Here is a 22,500-nt window from a genome sequence, read left to right as displayed (position 1 = left end):
TGAGAAAGTATCATGAATTGACAACTCTTTTATTAGCAAGCAACATATTCCATTCGATTAGGAACAACTTAGTGCTTAACAAATATAGCTTTTATGTGAAATATGAAGGAAAAAAAAACAGAACAGTCTTTATCAACAGAAAGTAATCTTCACTGTATGAATTAAATATAGATTAATCCTACTAAGGGCCAGATTTACTAACAGCATGCACCAGCGCAAACCCTCTTTTGGTGTCAAGATTTACATATGCATTTGTAGAAGTTTCCATTTCAGACACAAAATGTATGGGAGGAGAGTATTTAAATTAATCATGCAAAGTGATTTACTAAGGTCTGCGTTAGTCAGTGCTGGTTACTGGTATTTGTGCTATTATTTACCACCCCCAAAAAAGCATGTCTTATACCAGATGCTGTTCTTGGTAAATTGCATTGGTCATTATGGAAATGATCTGACTGCGTCTGTGTCCTTTAATTTGCGTGTCGTCAGTAGATCATGTGCAGAACTTTCCACTCCCATCTGTGCTTTTTTAGAGTTGCACTCACACACCAATTTGCCCTGTTTTGTATATCTGGCTCTAAATCTACTAAAGAACAGTGAATTATTATTATTATTATTATTATATTTTTTCTTCTTATGTTTTTATTAACATTGAAACAGAAGGCAGCAGGTTTATTGGGCTTCTGTCACTTTAAGACCTAATGCACGTATCTATTATACTGCTACACATGCGACTTATTTCCCAACTGTTTATGTTCATTTAAGACATAACTGACTGTGTTTAAGCGAATACTCACCAAGAAACTAGAGCCAAGAAACTTTGACATATTTCTGTATGTATTTGACTATTTTGACGTGAACCTGAAGCTTAAAGTATACTTTGCTTCTCCGTGTTCCACTCTATCTCAGAGTGCGTGCACAAAAGGCGCTTGGAGAACAGCGGCTTAATTCAGATTCAATAACTCTTTTGTTATCGAGCACGTCCTGCAGTTCACCAACATAGACTGCATTTTACAACAATCACTGATCTAAGTGATTTGGACGTTTAGTTTTGGCTTTCAGGGAGAAACGAAAGCACACTGTAGTGAAGAAAAGGAATGCGCTAAAATCGTACAGCTCTAGTTCTGTATCGATGCCCAGCCCTGGCAGTTTTAGTGACACTAATAAATAGGTATTTTTATGATGCATGTATATTTTTATACAGTAAAAGTAGACCTTTATTGTAAATATTTCAGTTATTACAACAAAATAGTTTAGCATGTTAATTGATATGACAATGTGAATGTATTTGGTCTTGGTGGTCTAGATCTGCTTCAAGAGCTGCTGCAGAGCAAGTGTGAAGTTGATCTTGCCAATAGATACAGACATGTTGCTATTAGCTGCTGCTGCAGGAATAGACATACTGTATGTAAATCCCATAGCAGATCTAGACAGGTGGAGCTGGGGACGTAGAAGGGTTCAGAGGACCAGCTTACAGCAAACATTGAACCCGATTATTTAAATGCTGCAGAATCAACTAGCTTGTGCCATATAGTAAACGATGTGATCGATAACAGATTGCATCCAATGCCTTTACATTCAGCCTGTGCTATTTGGAGTTTCATGACTAAACTAGATATTAATTAATCTGTATATTTTTTGAAAATCTGCCAGTCAAACTTTAGAATGACTGTCCATTCTTCGATTAGATTTTTTTTGTTACATTGTGGTCTATACACTCACCTAAAGGATTATTAGGAACACCATACTAATACTGTGTTTGACCCCCTTTCGCCTTCAGAACTGCCTTAATTCTACATGGCACTGATTCAACAAGGTGCTGAAAGCATTCTTTAGAAATGTTGGCCCATATTGATAGGATAGCATCTTGCAGTTGATGGAGATTTGTGGGATGCACATCCAGGGCACGAAGCTCCCGTTCCACCACATCCCAAAGATGCTCTATTGGGTTGAGATCTGGTGACTGTGGGGGCCATTTTAGTACAGTAAACTCATTGTCATGTTCAAGAAACCAATTTGAAATGATTCGAGCTTTGTGACATGGTGCGTTATCCTGCTGGAAGTAGCCATCAGAGGATGGGTACATGGTGGTCATAAAGGGATGGACATGGTCAGAAACAATGCTCAGGTAGGCCGTGGCATTTAAACGATGCCCAATTGGCACTAAGGGGCCTGAAGTGTGCCAAGAAAACATCCCCCACACCATTACACCACCACCACCAGCCTGCACAGTGGTAACAAGGCATGATGGATCCATGTTCTCATTCTGTTTACGTCAAATTCTGACTCTACCATCTGAATGTCTCAACAGAAATCGAGACTCATCGGACCAGGCAACATTTTTCCAGTCTTCAACTGTCCAATTTTGGTGAGCTCGTGCAAATTGTAGCCTCTTTTTCCTATTTGTAGTGGAGATGAGTGGTACCCAGTGGGGTCTTCTGCTGTTGTAGCCCATCCGCCTCAAGGTTGTGCGTGTTGTGGCTTCACAAATGCTTTGCTGCATACCTCGGTTGTAACGAGTGGTTATTTCAGTCAAAGTTGCTCTTCTATCAGCTTCAGCTTCTGCCGCATACTGGATGTTTTTCCCTTTTCACACCATTCTTTGTAAACCCTAGAAATGGTTGTGCGTGAAAATCCCAGTAACTGAGCAGATTGTGAAATACTCAGACCGGCCCGTCTGGCACCAACAACCATGCCACGCTCAAAATTGCTTAAATCACATTTCTTTCCCATTCTGACATTCAGTTTGGAGTTCAGGAGATTGTCTTGACCAGGACCACACCCCTAAATGCATTGAAGCAACTGCCATGTGATTGGTTGATTAGATAATTGCATTAATGAGAAATTGAACAGGTGTTCCTAATAATCCTTTAGGTGAGTATATGTCTACATCACTGTGCACAAAGCAGGTCCATATAGAAATGCTTTACTGAGCCTGATGTGGGAAGAACTGGACTGGCCCTGGCTTTCTGCTTTTGTTCCAAATGTGCTAAATGGGATTCAAGTCTGGGCTTTGTGCGGACATTGCTTTCATTACATCTCCCTTTCTTTCTCTAGATTCCGGGTGACAAAGTGCGATCCCAAATCGGCCCGTGAAAGGCGGACGTTGCTGATCACTGAGCCCAATGGTAGTGTTCCCTCTTCACCTTCTACCACTGACCCCCCTGAACACAGCACAGGAACACAGTCACAGGTGAGTGGCTTTAGTGTACAAGAAAACAGATTTTGCCCGCGGATGGTATGTCATTCCTAAGGCCATGTGTCCACCAAAAAGCATGGATCAAATCGGTCATGCGTATTTGCTGCATTTACGAACAGAAAGCTGCTCGGTTTGAAAGTGTGAACTATGCTTAATATATCATTACACTATTTAGGGCCCTATGAAATCAGGAATAACGGATTTTGGGAGAAAATAAAACGGTTTTAATTTTTCTGGATTCATTTTTTTTTTTTTTTTATAAAATTTTTTTTGGTTCAATAAGTAATCAAAAGGCATGTCGAATTAACCCTAAAAATGGCAAGACCATAAAGAAAAATCAGAAAATAAATGTATTGCTATTTTCCATCTTCTTAGGACACAAATATAATTTAATGATTTTTTTTCTTTTCTTTTTTTTTTATGTTTGTATCCCCCATAAATTCATAAAAAAGAGTGCTTGTTTGGCAATGCTTGTTAACAACAGAAACTGAATAACCAAATGTAAAAATAAAACGCTGCTTAGTTTTCACTGTATGAATTAAATATATATACTGATTCTTATTTAAGCAACAAAAGTTATTCAGTCAAGAGCAGTGAGTGATTTTCTCTGTCTTTTGTTCATGACCCCAGTTATTGCAAGCCGTTGCGGTATGCATATTACGATAAATACATTTGCGATAATTTCGATATATTGTGCAGCCCTAACGGAAATCATAGGGCCCTTACTACTGACGATAAACATTTTTGCCTGTGCATTTTTGCAGAAATTTCTCTAATCACCTTAATGCACATTAAGCAAACTCTCCAGTTTATCAAGTGATAATTTTACCCTTGTTTTGTGTGTTGTTTGTCTTTAGGAGAAAGGAGACAGTGCAAAGTGACATCTGTATAGTTCTTCTGCTTCTCAGGTGACATTTTAAAAAGATTTTAATCGGGAAGCCACACTTCCAAAGAGGAATTTAGAGAGTGAAAACGCCTAAAACTGATGATAGATGTGGTAATAGAGGAAAAGAAGACGATGAATGCAAACCCTCCTATCCGTCATGTGGCGCGTCGATCGTGGAAAGACAGCAGAAGCGGTTTTATATACATTAACCTGTCACTATGCCAACCCACCTTTCTCAAACGTCCTCACTTCATTATCAGTGGTGGATGGAATCATTTGTGCTTGTTAAAGGCTATGAGCGTGTCAATGGTTAATCCAACCTGGCGCCATGGTGAGATCTTCGGTATGTGCCTCTCTGGGCTACTTCCAGGAAGTGGAAAGTTTTGTTCGAAATTTTTCTTTTTTCTTTTTATTGAAAGCTGTGATAAACACGGAAAAACGGAGCCATGAAACATCTCACTGGTTACAATCCAGAACAAACTTTTTTTCTTAACCTACCATCGTCTTAAATGGACTGGGCTTCCATCTCTTCACTAAATACAACTTTTCACCTTTTGTTTTTTTTAACGACTTAAATTGTTTTGAAAATTTTTTTCTGTAAATCAATGAAATTTCACGTTTAATAGATTGATCATCCTAGCGCACCTTAACTGACTGGAAGTTTGCTTGTTGGTGTATGGACTAGTCTGGGTTTAGAGGACTGCTATCGTTTCACTAGTCTGCCTGAACACTCGACGGTTTAGAAATGTTAAACATTCTTAGTTTCATGATTCAGTATAGCTTGCATGCGTCCAACATCAACATCAATCCCACGCTCTCTCAAGTCTATAGCACATCAATTAATATAATGTCCGGCGTATACAATAGATAAGACTGTATCCTTCACTATACTTAACATTATTGTTACCTTTGGAAAAAACAAACTAACAAAAAAAAAAACTGTGGTACCTCAAAAAAAGAGAAAAGTGTCCTTGCTCTAGTGCCAACCATAGGCAAAAATAAAGGACTTTTAATAGTTCTAAGCATTTTAATCAAAACTAGTTTCCAATAAATAATTTTTTATGTACTTTTTCTTTATGTTGATATAGTGCCAGTGATTATGTTTTGCCTTGTTCTTGTTCAAACACTATACAGGTGAACCTCTGGATGTTGGGAGGTTTTTTTGCTCAATACAAATGAGCTTGTTGAAGTGCTGGAATGATTCGTTTAAATAAGATGCCCATAGCCTTCCTGATCAAATTCAGATCAAATTATATTCAACTTAAATCTCAATGTGTATTGAAATAGTCACTTCAAGTACCGTGACTTCTGAAACCCACAAGAATTTAAGACATTTTAGAAAATGTGTAAACAGAAACATTTATGAGTTGTTCAACAAAAAATAAAATGAGTGAGAATGTACTGTTAAATTTTATTGAAAGTTTTGTACCCAGAATTTATACATTAAAATGATTAAACTAACATCGGACTGATTGTTTTGCTGCTGCTTTCACCCGAAAACCACGTCATCTCCATGCTGAGCACGAGACGACGGTTTCCCACACAGAATGTACTTGCTATTTTGCTATACTTGTTGGTGTAGCTCAAAGGTAATGGCTTTTTAGGATTCTTTGAAACTTTAACTTCTGTATGTCCTTCAAACTTTCTCAGCACAACAAACTCTCAAAGCCTACATCCACACTGAGACCTGAGAAGTCCTTGGACGTGTAGTACGTTTTCTAGAGCTGGACTGGGGTTAAAGATCAGCGAGGGTCTGTTAATAGGTGACTGGTGCAGCACTAATGACCTTCAATGACCCAAAACTCAGACGCTGAAGGCTTTTCTTTCCCATTTCCCCGTGACCGCTGCCTACTTACCCATGACCTGTTGGAAAGTATGTGACTGAGCATCATATACACTGTTTTATTTGTGTACTTTATGCATCAGGGTATTTCTAAGAACAAAGTAACATTAAGCAACAAGAATGTGCAGTAACCGTGTGAGTCTGGAGAATATAAATGGTTAACCTGCTGTAGAGTATTATTAGTCTGGATATGTTTTGGGATTCGTGAATCATTAACTCAAGCCCACACAGACTTTAAAGAGACGTGTACACTCAGCAGCAGATTTATTCTGGTACTTTTATGTTGTCCGTGCTGCATGTACAAACAGCTGGACCTTTGGTGTTGATCATTTGTGTTTGGCTTTAAAGGAGACTGAATTTTGGTTTAGTTATTGCAAAAATGGTGTATTTAACTTCTAATTGTTTTAAATTGATCAAAAATGACTAATGAAAAAGATTTCGATTTCAAATAATTGCTGTTCTTTTGAATTTTCTATTCGTCAAAGAATCCTTAAAAAAGACAGACATTAAAGCCCAATCAATTGCATTAAAGGGGTTTTGCTGCACAAAATCATCGACAATGAAACGAAAAAACAAACTGATGGATTTTTAGAAATAAAACATGACTTATCTCGCAGTTACCAGAAAACGGAACTGCAGGACTGAAATCTTTTGAAACAAAGTTCACAATACATTTAATAGTATACACAGTCAAGCATGGCTTATTTTCACCCTTACGCTCATCAGAAAATAAGTGTTCATAACATCTGTATCTTAAGCATGTTTTAATAATTTATCATCAGGCTTTTTGCAGACCTTTACAAACCTCACAATTCTCAATATGTGATCTCTTTGGATTTCAGCACAATATAGCAGTCACACACGTACTTCAGGACATGTCTTCCACTGTCCAGTGAGGGCTGGAGGGGAGATATGATTTGATTATATAAAAGGCCCAATGGCATCATCAGCCACAAGACAGAAATGTCAACAGATTGCATCGCAAGTCTTATGATCAAGCACATTGTTTTTATTTTTCCCCAGTCTCATGTGACAATTTAGTCCTCTGGTAAAGGCAGAAAGAATGGAATATTAACAGTGTATTCACTGTGAATGTGCAATAGATTCAAATCATTCAATGCCATGTCATTGGAAAATCACTTCCTGTCGATAACATTTACTCATTAACAGGTTTAAAAGAAATGATTTTGACCAATACCTAAAGTTCAACCAACGCATACTTGGTAAAACATTTGGAAATACTCAATGACCTTCATAAAGTACCGTGCAAATTAAATTTTTTTTATTTTTTTTAAGACAATCTAATGTATAGGAATGTTTGCATGAGATAAGAGTTCTTTTTATCAGGCCTCTGATAGTTAACCAGGACTAGTTAAGCGTTTAACCCCTGAGTGTAGAGCATCAACTACCATCACTGGCCTGAATGTGCTCTACACGCTACCGTTTTCAAACCCCAATAGTCCACAGTGCACAATGAACATAAATATACAAGGGTGAATCCCACATATTCTATAAATGAATGGATATGAAAAAATATAAGGAAAAAAGAAATTATATTTTGCATAAAATAAGCTTCTTTTTTTTTTACCACTAAGATTGTCACATTATTTTCATGACTAGTATTTTCTAATCAGATTTTCTTTACTATATATGACTTATATTGCACATAGTATGTATACACGTTATAATAGTATTGTTGTATTTTAATAAAATATTTCATTTAAAACAATAAATATGCATTTTTATGCAAAATAAAATTTCCCTATTTTTAATTTCAGGTTGAAACCTGCTTTCATGAGATTCACCCACAATCTCCTTCCATTTCTTGCTGTACATTTGTGTGTACAAATAAAGCAAATGTCGTCCTACAGCTCTATGAGGGTATATTATATATTCACAGTGTAACAAGCAAGAAATAGCATATTGATCTGTGGAGACTAAGTTGACTGAGCTTGATGTCACTGTATAAGCAGTTGGATAATTATATAACATCTCTAAAAGTACAATAAGCACAGAAGTAACCCCACCCCTGGACACTGGCTTATTTGCTTTTCACCACTTCTTTGTATAGAAAATGTATGAAAATAATTATGAAGTGCTTTGATTTAGCCCGACCTCCACACGGAAGCTACAGAAGGAGAGGGCTTTCATCTCGTTGAAATAATATTTGACGATAAGAAACAGCTTATTTGATTATTATGCTGTATACGCAAACAGCACGGAGAAAAAAAAAAAAAAAATCACCCAAAAATCTGTTCTGTTTGGTCTGAGAATGGAGTTTGTCCATGCCTCCGAATCAGATTGCCGTCATTTGCTCAGTACATCTCATAAATAGTCAATTTTTGTTGTGTAAACAAGCAGCAGTTCCTGTTATCAAGTCTTCATTAGATTTTTTCCATTCAAAATAAAAGTACCTACAAACAGACTGTAGGAAAGCTCCATTTTATGAGCGCTATAATTTGGCTGTATTCAAAGGTGGAGAGCGAGCGAGAGAGCCCGTATGGAAATTCATTCCCATTCAGTAGTGCGTCACCTGACCGTCACTCAGAATCTTCTCCCGCAGTCGCTGCGTCCAGGGCGGCCAAAGCCTCGGCCACCATTGATTCAGTGACGCTCACACAATCCATCTCTTTCTCTCTCTCTTGCTCTCCTATCACAATCGAGGGCTCTTTCTCTTCTCTGTCCTCTACCATGAGCTTTGTGTCTGCTGAGGAGAGGCTTGTACTGCTCGTGTGCATGTCCACAGACAGCACGCTTTCCTCATCGGCTGTGTCCGGAGTACCGGCCAGCCTGCTCTTCCTGTCCTCGTCTTCTTCCTCTTGTCCATAGGGATAACCATCCGATCCCTCTGTCCCATCTGTTATCCCCCCGCTGCCCAGGCCAGAGTCTCGGAATCTCTCCTCTCGCTTACCCGGTTCCGTTCCCAACATCAGCTCGTTCTGTAAGGGTTGGTTGGCGTGGGAGTTTGGAGCAGCTTTTACGGGCGTCCCCTCGCCCTCGGGCTGGAGGATGTAGAGGCTCGGGTCGGCCTCCGCTGGGCTCGATCGGATCTGCTCGCCTGGAATATTAGCATGGAGCCGGTTGATGTGGTTGTTGTCTATGTCGAGTTTGGTTGGGCTGGGCTGGGTGCTGTATCCCAGGTTGTGGAAGCCCTGCTTCTTGTGGATGTGGTCCGCCTCCTCGGGGAATGTGTGAGACTGATACAGGGAGCTGCCGGTGGGGTCCCGCTTCCGACCAGGAACATCTACTGGGACTGAGGGGTCATAGATGTAACTGAAACAGAGAGGGGGTTGAGAAAAGGGTTTAATGAAATTACTTTTGGTGGTCTTTTTAGTGGAAAAACACATGATAACCCACTTTGGATTCAATGATAGAGGTGTTACGATACCCTCATGTCACAATACTGAACTCACAATACAATATTATTGCGATACTCCAAGACACATGTTAAAAGGTTAACAAAAAAATTTACTGTTGATTAAAATGCTAAATTTGGTGTTACATTGGGTGTGGAAATGAATAGGCTTGGACTTGGTGCTGGTAAACCAATGCACAGAACAATGGTGACACCAGAATAAAAATATGATTCTGAAGCTGAAAATAAATATAGCCAAAAAAATAAGCCACTTTTTACACAAATACTCCCCCATTGCATTATTATACATTATATATAGTAGTTTAATGTAGTACTGACACTAAATCTCTGTAAACTCGAATATTTTCTCACAATAATTTTCATTTTGGGTGAGCTATACACAATACATATTGTCACTATCCACGATACATATTGTTGCATTTTTGTATTGCGATATATTGTGACACGATATATTGTTACACCCCTATTCAATAACCAGTCATACAAGATATAGTCAAATAATACTGTTTCAAAACTAGTGGTTGACCGATGGTTGGCCTTGAAGCAAAGAGCTTTTTTTTAAGTTGGAATGTTGCGTTCTCTCTCCCTCCAAGATCATTCCGATACTGAATATATTAGCGACCAGAATGAAAAATATATTTTGAGAAATACAACAGGATTTGTTGTGAAATTTCAAAAGACACCGAATACACAACTTCTTTTAAAATGCTGTAATAAAATCTGTAACTTGATAACCTGAAATAATTTGCATAGCACAGGCAAACGGCCTTACTGACGAAAGCACAGTCACTGTAGCGAAACGACATTTATAAAAACAGGTTTACTATGAGTGATAACATTGTATTGTGTCCTATTTCCTCTTTTAGGGATTTGTTTTTCCACCTTATGACATAACAATATTTCCATTTCTATCTTTACACCAAATTACACTGTAAATAGGCAGTGAACAGGGAGAGTAACAAGAATTGTGAAAACAACAAGAGAATGAGAGACATGTATCAAAAACTATTGTATGTGCGTGTGTGTGTGTGTGTGTGTGTGTGTGTGGCAAAGTGTGTCTGGTGTATTTTTGTCAGACACTTCCTGCTGAGATCCTTCTGTTTTTCACGCCCTTTGCCAGCCGAAAATCCACATGGAAAAATAGAGGCAGGTTATTCAGCCAAAGTCAAACTCAAAAGATTTTCATGTCTGTCCTTGTACGTCTCCACAGTCATATTCAATACATTTAATGTATTTGATGCAATGTATTACATGAGACCATTTTCACTACATAGATTCATTATAAATTCTCCACATGTTTGAGCACCCATCTCTGCTTAAATCCATTTTAGATTAACAGTTTCATGGTGGATAAAATGGAATTTTCCACTCTACCTGACTGGATAAGGTATTTTAACTTAAGTAAACATTACCCTCATAAAAACACACACTGCCTACTAGTAATGAAAGCCGTTTTGCCTGGTAAAAGTTGCAACAGAGTAGAATGCTAATGTTTATCAGCAGCAGCATTTGACATAATGCAAGAAAAGCCTGGGAACTTTTCACATTCTATCCACCCTAAACAGTTCCCAGACTGCATACTTTTCCCAGTGGATTTGCGAATATGTGCATCTTTTCACCTTTGCAACATTGCACACAACCCCTTGTAAAAGGGTCATTTTGTGATGGTTAAATATTTTACTTTAAGATGAAGAAAAGTGGTCACTGCAATTTTTAATACATGAACAATGTATTAAGAAATAGTACATTTGTTGTATTATTTTTTACTTTTTGAATGTTATTTTGTAGGACAGAAGAGTGCAGACAGGAAAGTAGGCACGAGAGCTGGCTCGTACCTGGCTCCTTATAAGCCAACTGCACTTAAATGTCTTAAAAATGTGCACAACCCACTATGCCACAGTTCTGAGAGTAATAATACATTTTGAGGAAATTTAGCAAGTGTCTAACACTTATATGCAGATGCAAACAATACGTCAGGGGTTTCCAATTGTGCTCCTGGAAGGTCTTTCCTGCAGATATTAACTCCACCTGCTCCAAAAAAACTGCCTGGATATTTCTTGGTTGCATGGTTCAGGTGTGTTTAATTAAAGGAGAACTCCGGTCAATTTTAACATTGAGCTAATTTTTTTGTACATTTGGAGTGCTGTTAATACAGAGAACAACGACAAAAATCGGTGTTGCCTACACCGAGTTATTCTATTTTTAAAATTTGCACCCTGTTGACTTCAATGGGGCAAGTACTAAACCTGCTTTTAGCCTCTTAACATCCTTGATGTGTCATTACAAGTGCACAGAAAATGTGAGTGATTCCTTCTGAGTGAACACGAGTGAATCTGACTGCAGTAGATGTGAAAGATATGTATAAAAATGATGTTATTTAAGCCAGCGCAAATACCTGTGTTTACATCCTGTTTTCAGTTGAAGTCCAAAATAATCGATTGTCGAGTTCACGGGCGTGATCATAGGTAACTAAACCTATGCGTGTGAACTCGACAATAGATTACTATGGGCTTCGACCGAAAACAGGAAGAAAATACAGGTATGTGCGCTGGCTGAAATAACATCATTTTTATTAATATCTTTCACATCTACTGCAGTCAGATTCACTCGTGTTCACTCTGAAGGAATCACTCACATTTTCTGTGCACTTGTATTGACACATCAAGGATGTTAAGAGGCTAAAAGCAGGTTTAGTACTTGCCCCATTGAAGTCAACAGGGTGCAAATTTTAAAAATAGAATAACTCGGTGTAGGCAACACCGATTTTTGTCGTTGTTCTCTGTATTAACAGCACTCCAAATGTACAAAAAAATGAGCTCAATGTTAAAATTGACCGGAGTTCTCCTTTAAGGTTTTCATTAAGGTGGCCTCGCAGGAGCAGGATTAGATCCCTTAAGTATGTATCTTAAAAGTGAGCCTGTGGTATTAAAATACAATTTTATGTAGTAGATACCATCTTGCTAAACTCTTAGAATTGTATACTTTCACATCATATTAAATCAAGTTCAAATGTGTGGGTGTTGTTTCGCAGATTTGACACTAAGCCAATCAGACTACAGTACACACTAATGTTAAATGCCATAAGAAAGCATGTATTTGTAGTATTTACATGAGGCAATTCTCGCAGCTCAAGCTAAGCCCAGAAATGTGACATTAAGCAATTAAAGGGCAGTTTGAGAGTGTGAATCTGTGTGTATTTACTGTGAATTAAACTTTTTGCATCAAAACAACCCACATATATTTTGAAGTGTAAGATATAAACCAAAGGAATACGTCCACTGACAGAGAACAGAGCAATGCTGAATCACAGTTTAAAAAAATAATCAATTCTCAGGTCAGGTTTTGAGAGACTACAATCTGAAATTGCTGTTAAACAACAGCAGCTATGTGAGAAATATCAGGATCTTCAAGACAGAATAACTGAGAATAAAAAAAATCTCTACTATTTATACTTTCCATCTTACCCTTTTATCATCCTACAGCAACTGCAACCCATCTGGACAGTTGTGTAGAGAACCTGTGGAGACACAAAAGGGGTCACTGTTTGTTTAACATTCTAGAGACTGTACATTACTTACCTATCATATATGCTTTTATTGTAAAATACTGTCAAATGTAGTGTTTCTGCAAGTAAAAAAACTATGAATTGCAGTCAATTTTACAATAGTAAAACAAGTGATTAACAGTATATTTTATAATTAAATATCATTTTAATTTTTTCCTAAATAATTAGGGTGTTTTGTGTTTTATGTTGTTATTCATGTTTATTGCATTAGTTTAGTGTCTTGTGTGTATGACCCAGTGCGCAGTCTACATATTGGCCTTGTTTTATGGACAGGCCACTTATGATGATCTCTCAGAGTTTGGTAGTTTAAGTATTGGTATATTAACAATATATCACAATGAAATATAAATTGTAAAATATACAGACACGAATATACCATCCCATAAAATCTAAAACATTGTTACCAGAGTTTTTTTTTTTTTTACAGTGTACTTGTAGACTAATGTGTTGATTGCAATACGCATGTTACATTTGTTAAAAAGGTATTTGAAGAATGAAGTGTTTTGCCAAAGCTAGGCTACTGAATCAGTGCTTAGGAGAGTGAACATGATTTCAACAAAGGGCTATTCAGTAAGTGTGCTAATTCTTCACCTCAGCTGTTGGAACATGTGGACGTGATCACGGTTATAGCAGTGTAAAGAGACCTGCTGACACTGGAAAGAAATCGAAACTGCTCAAGGATAAACTTAAAGTCGCCAAACTCTGTTAGCGAACAACTGTGAATCACGGCAGACCATCTTCACAAGCGGACTCCAACTAACCAACTGAACCAAAACATGGGTCTGCACCAAATGTGCCATTCCTTTTTTAGGATTTCTAATGTGCATACTTACTATCTATCCTAAATAGTATGTTAGATTACTATTTGTGTGTCCCAAAGCATAGTATGTTGAAAAGAGTATGCGAAAAGTCCCTGTATCGTCTACTATTTTGGGTAAATTTTCAAAATGTGGATCCGTGCACACTCTAATGGCTAATATTGCCCACAACCCACTGCGCTTTGGAGGAGGATTTGGTTCAGAACTACAAACACCAATAAAATGTGTTAAAAACTACAAACATGGCGGCTGTGCACGACCAACTGTTAAGTAGAGATTTTGATAAAGGGGTTTGAGTGAATGACAATAAACATTTAACCTAATAAAAATATGCATCTAATGTTATCTGTTTTATATTTCATCTGCAACAACGTGAACTTTTATAAAGATCCGTTTGGCCATTAACTTTTAAATGCATCAAGTGTTTGCCACTTTTCTCTCCAATATGGTCAGAAATTAAATAAAATATAATGTGGAGAATGTTAACTGTGAGAAGATGATTGACAGGCCAGTTTATTGTAACATGATGCATGTAACTATGTAACAGAGTGTCCGTTAAAGATGCAATTTTAGACGTGACTTGTTTATGACTGCATGTACCAAAGCTTGTCTACTCTTCTGCTACACACTCAAAAGTATGTACTTTTTCTTCACAAAAAGAGTACGTACTTTTAGGGCGTAGTATAAATAGGCAAAGTGGGAAGCAGCACTAATGACAGGGATAAACCACTCTGATTGGCTGATGTGTTCAGATTATATTGTGCCATTTCCACAGAGACAGGTGTGATCTCTCAGAACAACTCTTTCAGTGATATCTGCCAGGCCATATTGGGACATTTCATTTTGTTCAATAGTGACATGACATATGGAGTCAACTTGGCATGATATTGCCAGGTGCCTTCAGGACACAAGGACGGACAGTCACATGTGTTTGTGACATTCTAGATTACTCCTAACAGTGGCCAGTAAAATAAAATGTTATTAATATATCCTCATTTTGTGAAAAGCAACACAGATGCTTTGACCTTTCCATGGCCTGTCGGGCCATTTCAGGCTTTGGCCTTTCTTGTGCTCTTTATGAGCAAGTTGCCTTGTAAATAATTGATGGTTCTGTCTGGGGAAAAAATCCATCTAATAGAACTAAGACAGACCCAATAGGCCTGCACAATATTGGAAAAAACGGACATATACCTGACAATATTTAGTTTTTCTGTGGTAGATGTGATATGAAAACAAACAATTTCACCAGATGACTTGAATAGCTCTATTTGGAAAGAATTAATCATTCTAGAATGATTGTGGTGATGTTGTAGGGGAGTGCATCTGCATAGAAAATAATAAACAAAATATAATCATAGGTAAATACAATAGAACTAAGATACAAATCATAAAAATCAAAAATAAAAACAGTTTGTATGTGTTTCAGTTAAGTCTAATGGTATTCAGGTACAGAAATTTAATAATCAAATGTAAAATAACACTTGCATAATCTTCAGTCTTTTTTATAAGGTAAACATAATCTTTTTTAAACCTACAAATATATTTTCTGTGCGTTTTGTTGTTTAATTAAGATTAATGAAAAAGACAGAACATGATAAACTTTCTCTATATGATGGTTAGAGTTCCGAAAATTGTGTGGTCCCTGATCCGTACGGATCAACTACAATGCCCATACTTGACATCACACATCCTTTGATGTGACTATCGCATATGCGCACGTCACAAGAGCGATGCTAAAACGATATATCGTGCAGCCCTAACTCCCAGACTCCCTCCCTTTCTCCAGAGAGAGACATGGTAAAGTCACCTCACGTGTTCTATATGTTAGAGACAAACATTTAAAGCCAATGCAGAACAGACCAATATAATCACATTGGCCCTCATTTATCAATCTTGCGTAGAAATGGGCGTATATATTGGCGTAAGATTATGCTTACACTCTTCTCATCGCCTGATTTATGAAGCTGTGCGTACCTTTGAAATTCTGGTGTACGCAATACCTGCCCTTGATAAATGCCGCGGCTGAAATCGATCGTCATTAGAATAACACGCCCCTATATATTCAAGTCTCCGCTCCCCCCACGCCCTCATTTTACGCCATGGACACACGGAAGACGGCAAAGAAGAGAAACTTCTTTGAGAAAGAGAAAGCGAAACCAGGAAAGTGGAAAGAAACAAAATTGATTTCTAGATTTTTATTATTAATGACGCTTATTGTTATTTAGAAGAATAATTTCGTTATTATTTGTATTATTATTTAAAATAAGAAGAATGGCATTTTTATTATTTTGTCAGTCTGAATTATTTTTTTGGTCATTGAAAGCCTTTCATTACTAAACCCAGTCCGTGCACACCTGCCGGGCCTAACCCTGGCCTAACCATCGTTTCAAAGAATAGTACAACGGCGAGGGCGTCGAGTATAAACGCCTTGTCCGTTTGGGGAGGTGTGCGCGCAGTCCGCGGAGACTCGCGCTGAGGAGCCAGGCGAAAGTAAACAAGGCTTGAAACGTCAGGTAAAGCGCACAGGCTCGCAACTTAAGGAATACATATGTCTACAATTCAAATGCTTTGGTAAATTCACACAAATTAAACATTGAAGTCCATGTTGCACAAAAATAAACACTGAAGTTTATAATTACTATGTTGTTGTTTTTTTACAGTGGGTCATAATATATTATATCTTTTAGTTTGTCAGTGCGTTTTGTGGTGTTAGGAATTGTTTTTCTGCGCATTCCCGCACTCAAAACGTGCGTACACCACCTCCTGAGCTGGCGTAGGATTTGAGCGTGCCGTACGCCAACGTCCATATTGATAAATCTCAAAGTCACCGTGGTTTTGGGTGTACGCCAGGTGTACGCTGGAAATTTGGTGTAAGCACTTTTGATAAATGAGGGCCATTGTGAAGACCGTTTTCATCAGTGTTGTTTTAATATTATTTAGTTTTAGTATTAATGTGTTTTTGTCATTTTTATTAGTTATTGTTTTTTTAATTCATTTAATTTAATTCATTTAATTTAATTTTAGTAGCCTACTTCAACTTCAACTTATTTCATTTCACTTATGGATTTCTTTTATTCTTTTTGTAGCCAGTACTTATATTTTATTTCACTAAACATTTTAAGTGAAACTTTAAATTAACTGTAACGTTTTCATTTTAGTTGCGCAGATTTACATTACATTTTCATTTAATTATGCCCCAATCGAGTGTAAAAACATTAATTTGAACTGAATTAAATGTAATGTTGATAGTTTCAAACACATGTGATGCAACAAGTGAATTAATTTAAGTCATTTTTGCTTCCTTAATTCTTAACTAAGGCAAATAAGGCTCAATTTAACAGGTATATCAAGTTAAGCAATATTCAGGGTTCCAGACTGCGACCATTTTTTGAGAATGTGCGAGTTAAAATTTGATGTGGTCGCATTTGTGCGAGTGCATGGTCATGTACTACTCAGTTAAATTCACGCATGAATTTTCCTGCATTGAACTTGTTTTAGCGCCCGCCAAAGTCTTATTTGATCGGTGAGTAATGTAGAAGAATTGCTGCGCATGTTTAACTGAAAGAACGAGCAGAGAGAGAGCCCCGGTCGCGCGCGCGCTCTCTCTCTCTCTCTTCGGAGTCAGGCGAGAGTGTAAACAAGACTTCACCGTCTCCAAACTAGGCGCTGTCTTGCTCTCTCTCCCGCGCGCATATTAATCAATATAAATCGACACGGTGGTAAAAGGTCGGAAGAGTTTCCGTGGAGCATTCGTAGATTTTTTTCCTTAATTACCGCTGGGTGTGAATTGTGCTAAATAAGTTGCCTTATCTTCTCTGAAAAGCGTTCCGGACATTCAGCTGAAAAAAACAAAAAACAAACAAAAAAAAAAAACCTTAATTAAACGAAAAAAACTATCCAGTGATGAAATGTTTTCTGTGTTGACACAAATCTTGGATGTCCATGTCCTAAATGCTGGGATAATCACACAACGCGCATGACACGTCCAATTCGCGAACTAATGACTCCTTTGAACCGATTCATTTTAATGAATGGTTAAAACAACTGATCTTTCCAACAGTGAACTCAGGAGACGTCTGAATCGGTGTACTAATCAGTAACACTTTACATTACAATAAGGTTCTATTTATTACATAAATTACATAAAAAGTACAGTTTGCTTACTCAAGCTTAAGCTTTATAAATTATAAAAAAAATTATTTATTATAAATAAATAAAACTACTTGTTTTTTTGAAAAGCATTTGACTACATTTTTCCACACAGTGCTATCAAGAATCGATAAGAGAATCGTTAAAGAATCGAATCAATAATCAGAATCGTCAGTGGCATTATTATTGATAAAATCTAATCAATTCCCATCCCTATGTGAAACAATAAAATTATAATCAAACATTAAAGAACATAAATGTTTTTTTTTTTTTTTTTGAGTTAAAAGATAAATTTATTGCTAACATGAGGTTTTGTGTCACTGTCAGTCTTATTACATCAGTGCAAAACTAGGGTATGCAGATTAAGACCACTATTCATCAGCATGCATTGATTAATCCCATGGCATGTAGCAAAAAAAAAAAAAAAAAAAAAGGTGCGACCAAATCATATGCTGGTGCGACCAACTGAGAAAGTTGGTAGCACCAGTGCAACCAGTGGAAAAGTTAGTCTGGAGCCCTGATATTTGTTGTGCATGTTTACTGACGAGCCAGTCGCTGTGACAGAAAGGCAAATGGTTTAACAAGTGGAAAAATTCAAAACACACTGCAATTAGACTATAAGAGTCTTTACTGCGAGTCAATATGACTTCTGTATGTGAAAGACATTTCTGAAAGATTTATAGTCTTGAATTTGAGTAATGAACATTTTAAAATATGATTAAGAACTGAAGCCTTAACAAGTTGGTTAGATGTATGTATATATGACATGCAAACAATGTTAAGTATACTGTAATTCTATACTTACTGTATTCTTAAGCTACTTTATTCAAATTTGGAAGACATTTATAGACAAATTATCCTGAAACATAACTTGATTGCCATGGACACAAGAAACTGGCTAGAGCTTTGCTAGGTGATTAGAAGGCAGATGTGGCACAGCTGTTTGACAGCAGGAGTACGACACCGGCACCTGGGAACCTCTTTGTCAGCTGCTAGGGATTATTGCATTTTACAGCAGTCAGGCTAGAACACCGTCTATTTTTCCATCACTACACTGACAAAAGTTTCATGTATGGTTAATGCACTCGAGTTCTTACCAGAACCAGAAGTATGACCATATTAGCCCAGTTCTGTCAAAACTGCATTGGCTCCCTATTAAACATCGCATCAATTTTAAAATATTGCTGATTACTTACAAAGCACTGAATGGTTTAGCTCCGCAGTACTTGAGTGAGCTCTGAACGCATTATAGTCCTTCACGCAGAGGTGTAAAAAGTACTCAAAAATGTTACTCAAGTGAAAGTACAAGTACTGAGGGAAAATTTTACTCAATTAAAAGTAAAAGTATCTGGCCAGAATCGTACTCGAGTAAAAGTAAAAAAGTACCACATTAAAATTGTACTTGAGTATTAAAGAAGTAAAAGTAACAGCAAGAATGAAAACTAGAGATTCTTGTTTAAGCTTTTAATCTCTAAAATCATGAAGTGAATGAACCATATACAAGGTTTTATCCTGCTTTAGAACTGTTTGTATTTAATTGTATTTACTTATCAAACTATAAGACTACTATCTAATGCCTGTATGCAACATTCTTTAAACAATCCACTAAATATGCTTTTACCACTAAAAGAAAAGAATTCGCTAAGGTACGGCCACGGGTGCTCTTGATCCTGTGGCTGATTTTGGACTGTGTTCGCAGCTGAATCACGTTCTTCCTCCATTTTCTTCCACTGATTGACCATAGACAGTAAAAGAAATGGACACAGTGACCCATAGATTTCAACGGAGAAAAGTGAAGCAAATTAGAAGCACTCACTTCCTGATGGCTGAGCGTACTGCACAGACTCAAAATGAGCTTAACGACGTGGATGTAACGTGAGCAACCCGTCTGTCTTCTAGTAGCTGTGCCAAGAGAAATCTAACTTGCAGAAACAGAGAGCGTGAGTAGGAGCTGTCCATGAGCTAGGAGCAGGAGCAACTTTATGACTCTCTATGGGCTTCTCCCTTGACTTTATGCCTCCAATCCCCCCGATTGTCTATATGGTCATTTCCAGAGAGTCGCGCGGTTATGACGCAATCGTTAGCCTATTTTTACAAAAACTGCTTCTACGGGGCCATAACGTAAGATACAAGGTAATGGAGCCTTTTATACATAGTCGTGTTCCTTTAGAAATAAACAATGGACAAATGGAGTCTTCAAACGCCTCAGATGTAAAGTTATTCGCTGTCAAAGTGACGCCAAAATGAATGGGAGTCAATGGAATGCTAACAGCAGGTGATGGCTTGTTAGTCAATGGCGGCCGCCGGGGGTTGGCTGCTGGATTGCCCCCCTGAGAATGACTGTTATAATTTCTCTAGTCTCACGTAGCCAGACCTTCAGACTGACGGCTGAAGGTCTGGAATTCATAGCAGCTTTCTTTGGCCAAGGCCCGCCCATAAGGCCGTTTGACCGACATGTCAAACAACCAATTACAGTTCGTTTCGTTCAGCGTCACGTTTCGTTGCGTGGAAATGTCCCCACAACAACAGACCGGCGTGCAACAAGTCAGTCAGTATAGAAAATCAAAGAAGGAGAAGAAAACAAGCAGTAAGTCATTGATCTGTTCGTGCACGTATAACAACAATGGCGTCTGCATTACCACATCTGATCAAAACACAGAGTAAATCAGTAGGAAACGCAATTACACGTCTGCGCTTTGTTTCCCGGCGGACCGAAAATAAACGCGACACTCGCGCCCCCCGGAAATCCGATAAAATTCAACAAATCAGATGATGACTTTGACATTCCTGAAGTGTTTCCAGTTAAGTGTACCATATGCATCAGACGTTTAGCCAACGTTCCGTGGGCGTGACGCCTGAGGCTGAGACTATAATTTCTCTCATTTCTAGGTCAAGGTGCTGTGCATTGTGGTAATAGATGCGACATGACGTCACTTCCAAAGGACGAATGAACATGTCTGACCAATTTGGTGATATGTGAAAACAAATCTCATTAAACTAGACTAGACACTAAGCTTAATTAAACTAGGCATCAGCGCAACAAAATTGGTTTGGTAATAGCAAGGAAAAATAGAATGAAGTGATCTCCAAAATAGAAGTACTTTTTGACTGTAAATAAAATTGTAAGGAGTAAAAAGTACTTTTTTTTCATAAAAAATGTAATTAAGTAAAAGTAAAAGTACTGATTTTTAATTGTACTCAAGTAAAGTAAAAATCCCCCCAAATAATACTTAAGTACAGTAATCAAGTAAAATTACTCAAGTATTTTACACCTCTGCCTTCACGTCTATTGCGATCTCAAAATTCCGGCCAGTTACTAATACCTAGAATATCAAAATCGACTGCTGGCGGTAGATCCTTTTCCTATTTAGCACCAAAACTCTGGAACAGTCTTCCTACCATTGTCCGGGAAGCAGACACACTCTGTCAGTTCAAAGCCAGATTAAAGACACATCTCTTTGACCTAGCTTTCACATAATACATTATAGACTTCTATAATTTAATGTTAGGCTGCATATAGTAGGTCAGCCGGAACCAGGAACACTTCCCAAAAATCCTGATGTACTCGTTACATCATGAGAAGAATGGCATCTACGCTAATTTTAGTGTCTGTGTTTATCCCGAGGTTTTCCTGCAGCCTGCCGGATCCAGGCCGTATCCAGATCTGACGAAGGACCTTCGCCTGGACCGATGACAACGCAGTGCTTAAGTGCCAACTAGTCTCTCCCTATGGAGGATCCCTTTACCACTCTACAGATAAGGCGTTGTCGGGAAAATTCGTCTCGCGATCCTACCCCAAAGCAACAAATAAAATAAAATTCCTTATCAAAATTTATAAAGGAAAGACAAGTATTTTGTTTAGGCTTGGCTTGTAGGGAATTCCAAACCTGCGTATATTCAAACGCACATAACTATAGAACCCATTCTAAATGCTCATGTGAACGCCATCAGCGTTTCTCACAGGTTCGCGTTTAAAGTCTGTGTAGAGGGAATGGTGTCGTCTTAGCGGCCCCTAATTTAATAACAAATGATCATTGCGACGGAAGCAAATCAATTAAAACTAACTTTAGATGGAAATAACTTAACTCTGCTGTAAAGCCGAAACAATCTCTTTTACCTTAAATTATACGCTTATCTCTGTAAAGCTGCTTTGAGACAATCTACATTGTTAAAAGCGCTATATAAATGAAGATGACTTGACTTGACTTGACTTATTATTAGAATGAAAGAAATTAAAGTCGCAATGAAACTTGGATTATCGGAAAAAAACGTAGGACGGGGACTTGCTTCTATCCATCGGTTGTTGACTAAATGGCAGCAGATCTGATTGTGAGCTTGCAGTCAGTTGTGGAGGGGCATATATCACCAGCAAGAAATCGGTCATTTTCATTGGAAGACTGAGATTTTGGGTAAACTAACGAGGCAAAAAATTATAGTATTTATAAATATTTTTGGTTTTAAATTTAGTTGAAGTTTTAGTCATTTTTTTTTATTTAGTTTTAGTTCAGTTTTAGTTCAACTTATGCGCAAGTCTCTGAGTTTTTGCAGAACTATGCGTCACGCCCAGTCTCAAATTCCGACCCGAATCCCTCATTTATTTTACTGTACAGGATTATAGAGGCAATCGCAGTGATCAGAGAAGGGCTCATTCAGCCCATCAGGCAATT

At 37.7% G+C, this 22,500-nt stretch overlaps 3 protein-coding genes across 3 annotated transcripts in view; 1 reads left to right on the top strand and 2 right to left on the bottom strand.

The window, feature by feature from the left end:
• The window catches only part of rell1 (RELT like 1), a 33,098-nt gene extending 27,557 nt beyond the window's left edge, over positions 1 to 5,541 (top strand). Inside the window, 2 exon segments of the mRNA XM_081357661.1 lie at positions 3,055 to 3,190; positions 4,054 to 5,541. Of these exon segments, the coding sequence (XP_081213787.1) occupies positions 3,055 to 3,190; positions 4,054 to 4,077 (160 nt within the window). The 3' untranslated portion in view covers positions 4,078 to 5,541.
• Positions 5,542 to 6,675: 1,134 nt separating this feature from the next.
• LOC308685691 (uncharacterized protein) lies at positions 6,676 to 12,815 on the bottom strand. Its single transcript, XM_081357649.1, has 2 exons — positions 12,766 to 12,815; positions 6,676 to 9,198 (listed from the first exon to the last, which is right to left on the bottom strand). Exons 1-2 carry the CDS (start codon positions 12,795 to 12,797, stop codon positions 8,466 to 8,468), a joined length of 765 nt encoding a protein of 254 aa, XP_081213775.1. The 5' UTR covers positions 12,798 to 12,815; the 3' UTR covers positions 6,676 to 8,465.
• A 1,740-nt stretch (positions 12,816 to 14,555) lies between these two features.
• Positions 14,556 to 22,500, bottom strand: part of nwd2 (NACHT and WD repeat domain containing 2) — a gene marked incomplete at both ends in the record, with an annotated part of 78,057 nt that continues 70,112 nt past the window's right edge. Inside the window, one exon of the mRNA XM_081389481.1 lies at positions 14,556 to 14,582. Within this exon, the coding sequence (XP_081245607.1) occupies positions 14,556 to 14,582 (27 nt within the window). The remainder of the gene's footprint in view (positions 14,583 to 22,500) is intronic.

This window comes from Scardinius erythrophthalmus (assembly GCF_964197995.2).
Source record: "Scardinius erythrophthalmus genome assembly, chromosome: 2".
NCBI classification, from domain to species: Eukaryota; Metazoa; Chordata; class Actinopteri; order Cypriniformes; family Leuciscidae; genus Scardinius; species Scardinius erythrophthalmus.
This window is presented reverse-complemented; position numbering and strand designations above follow the sequence as displayed.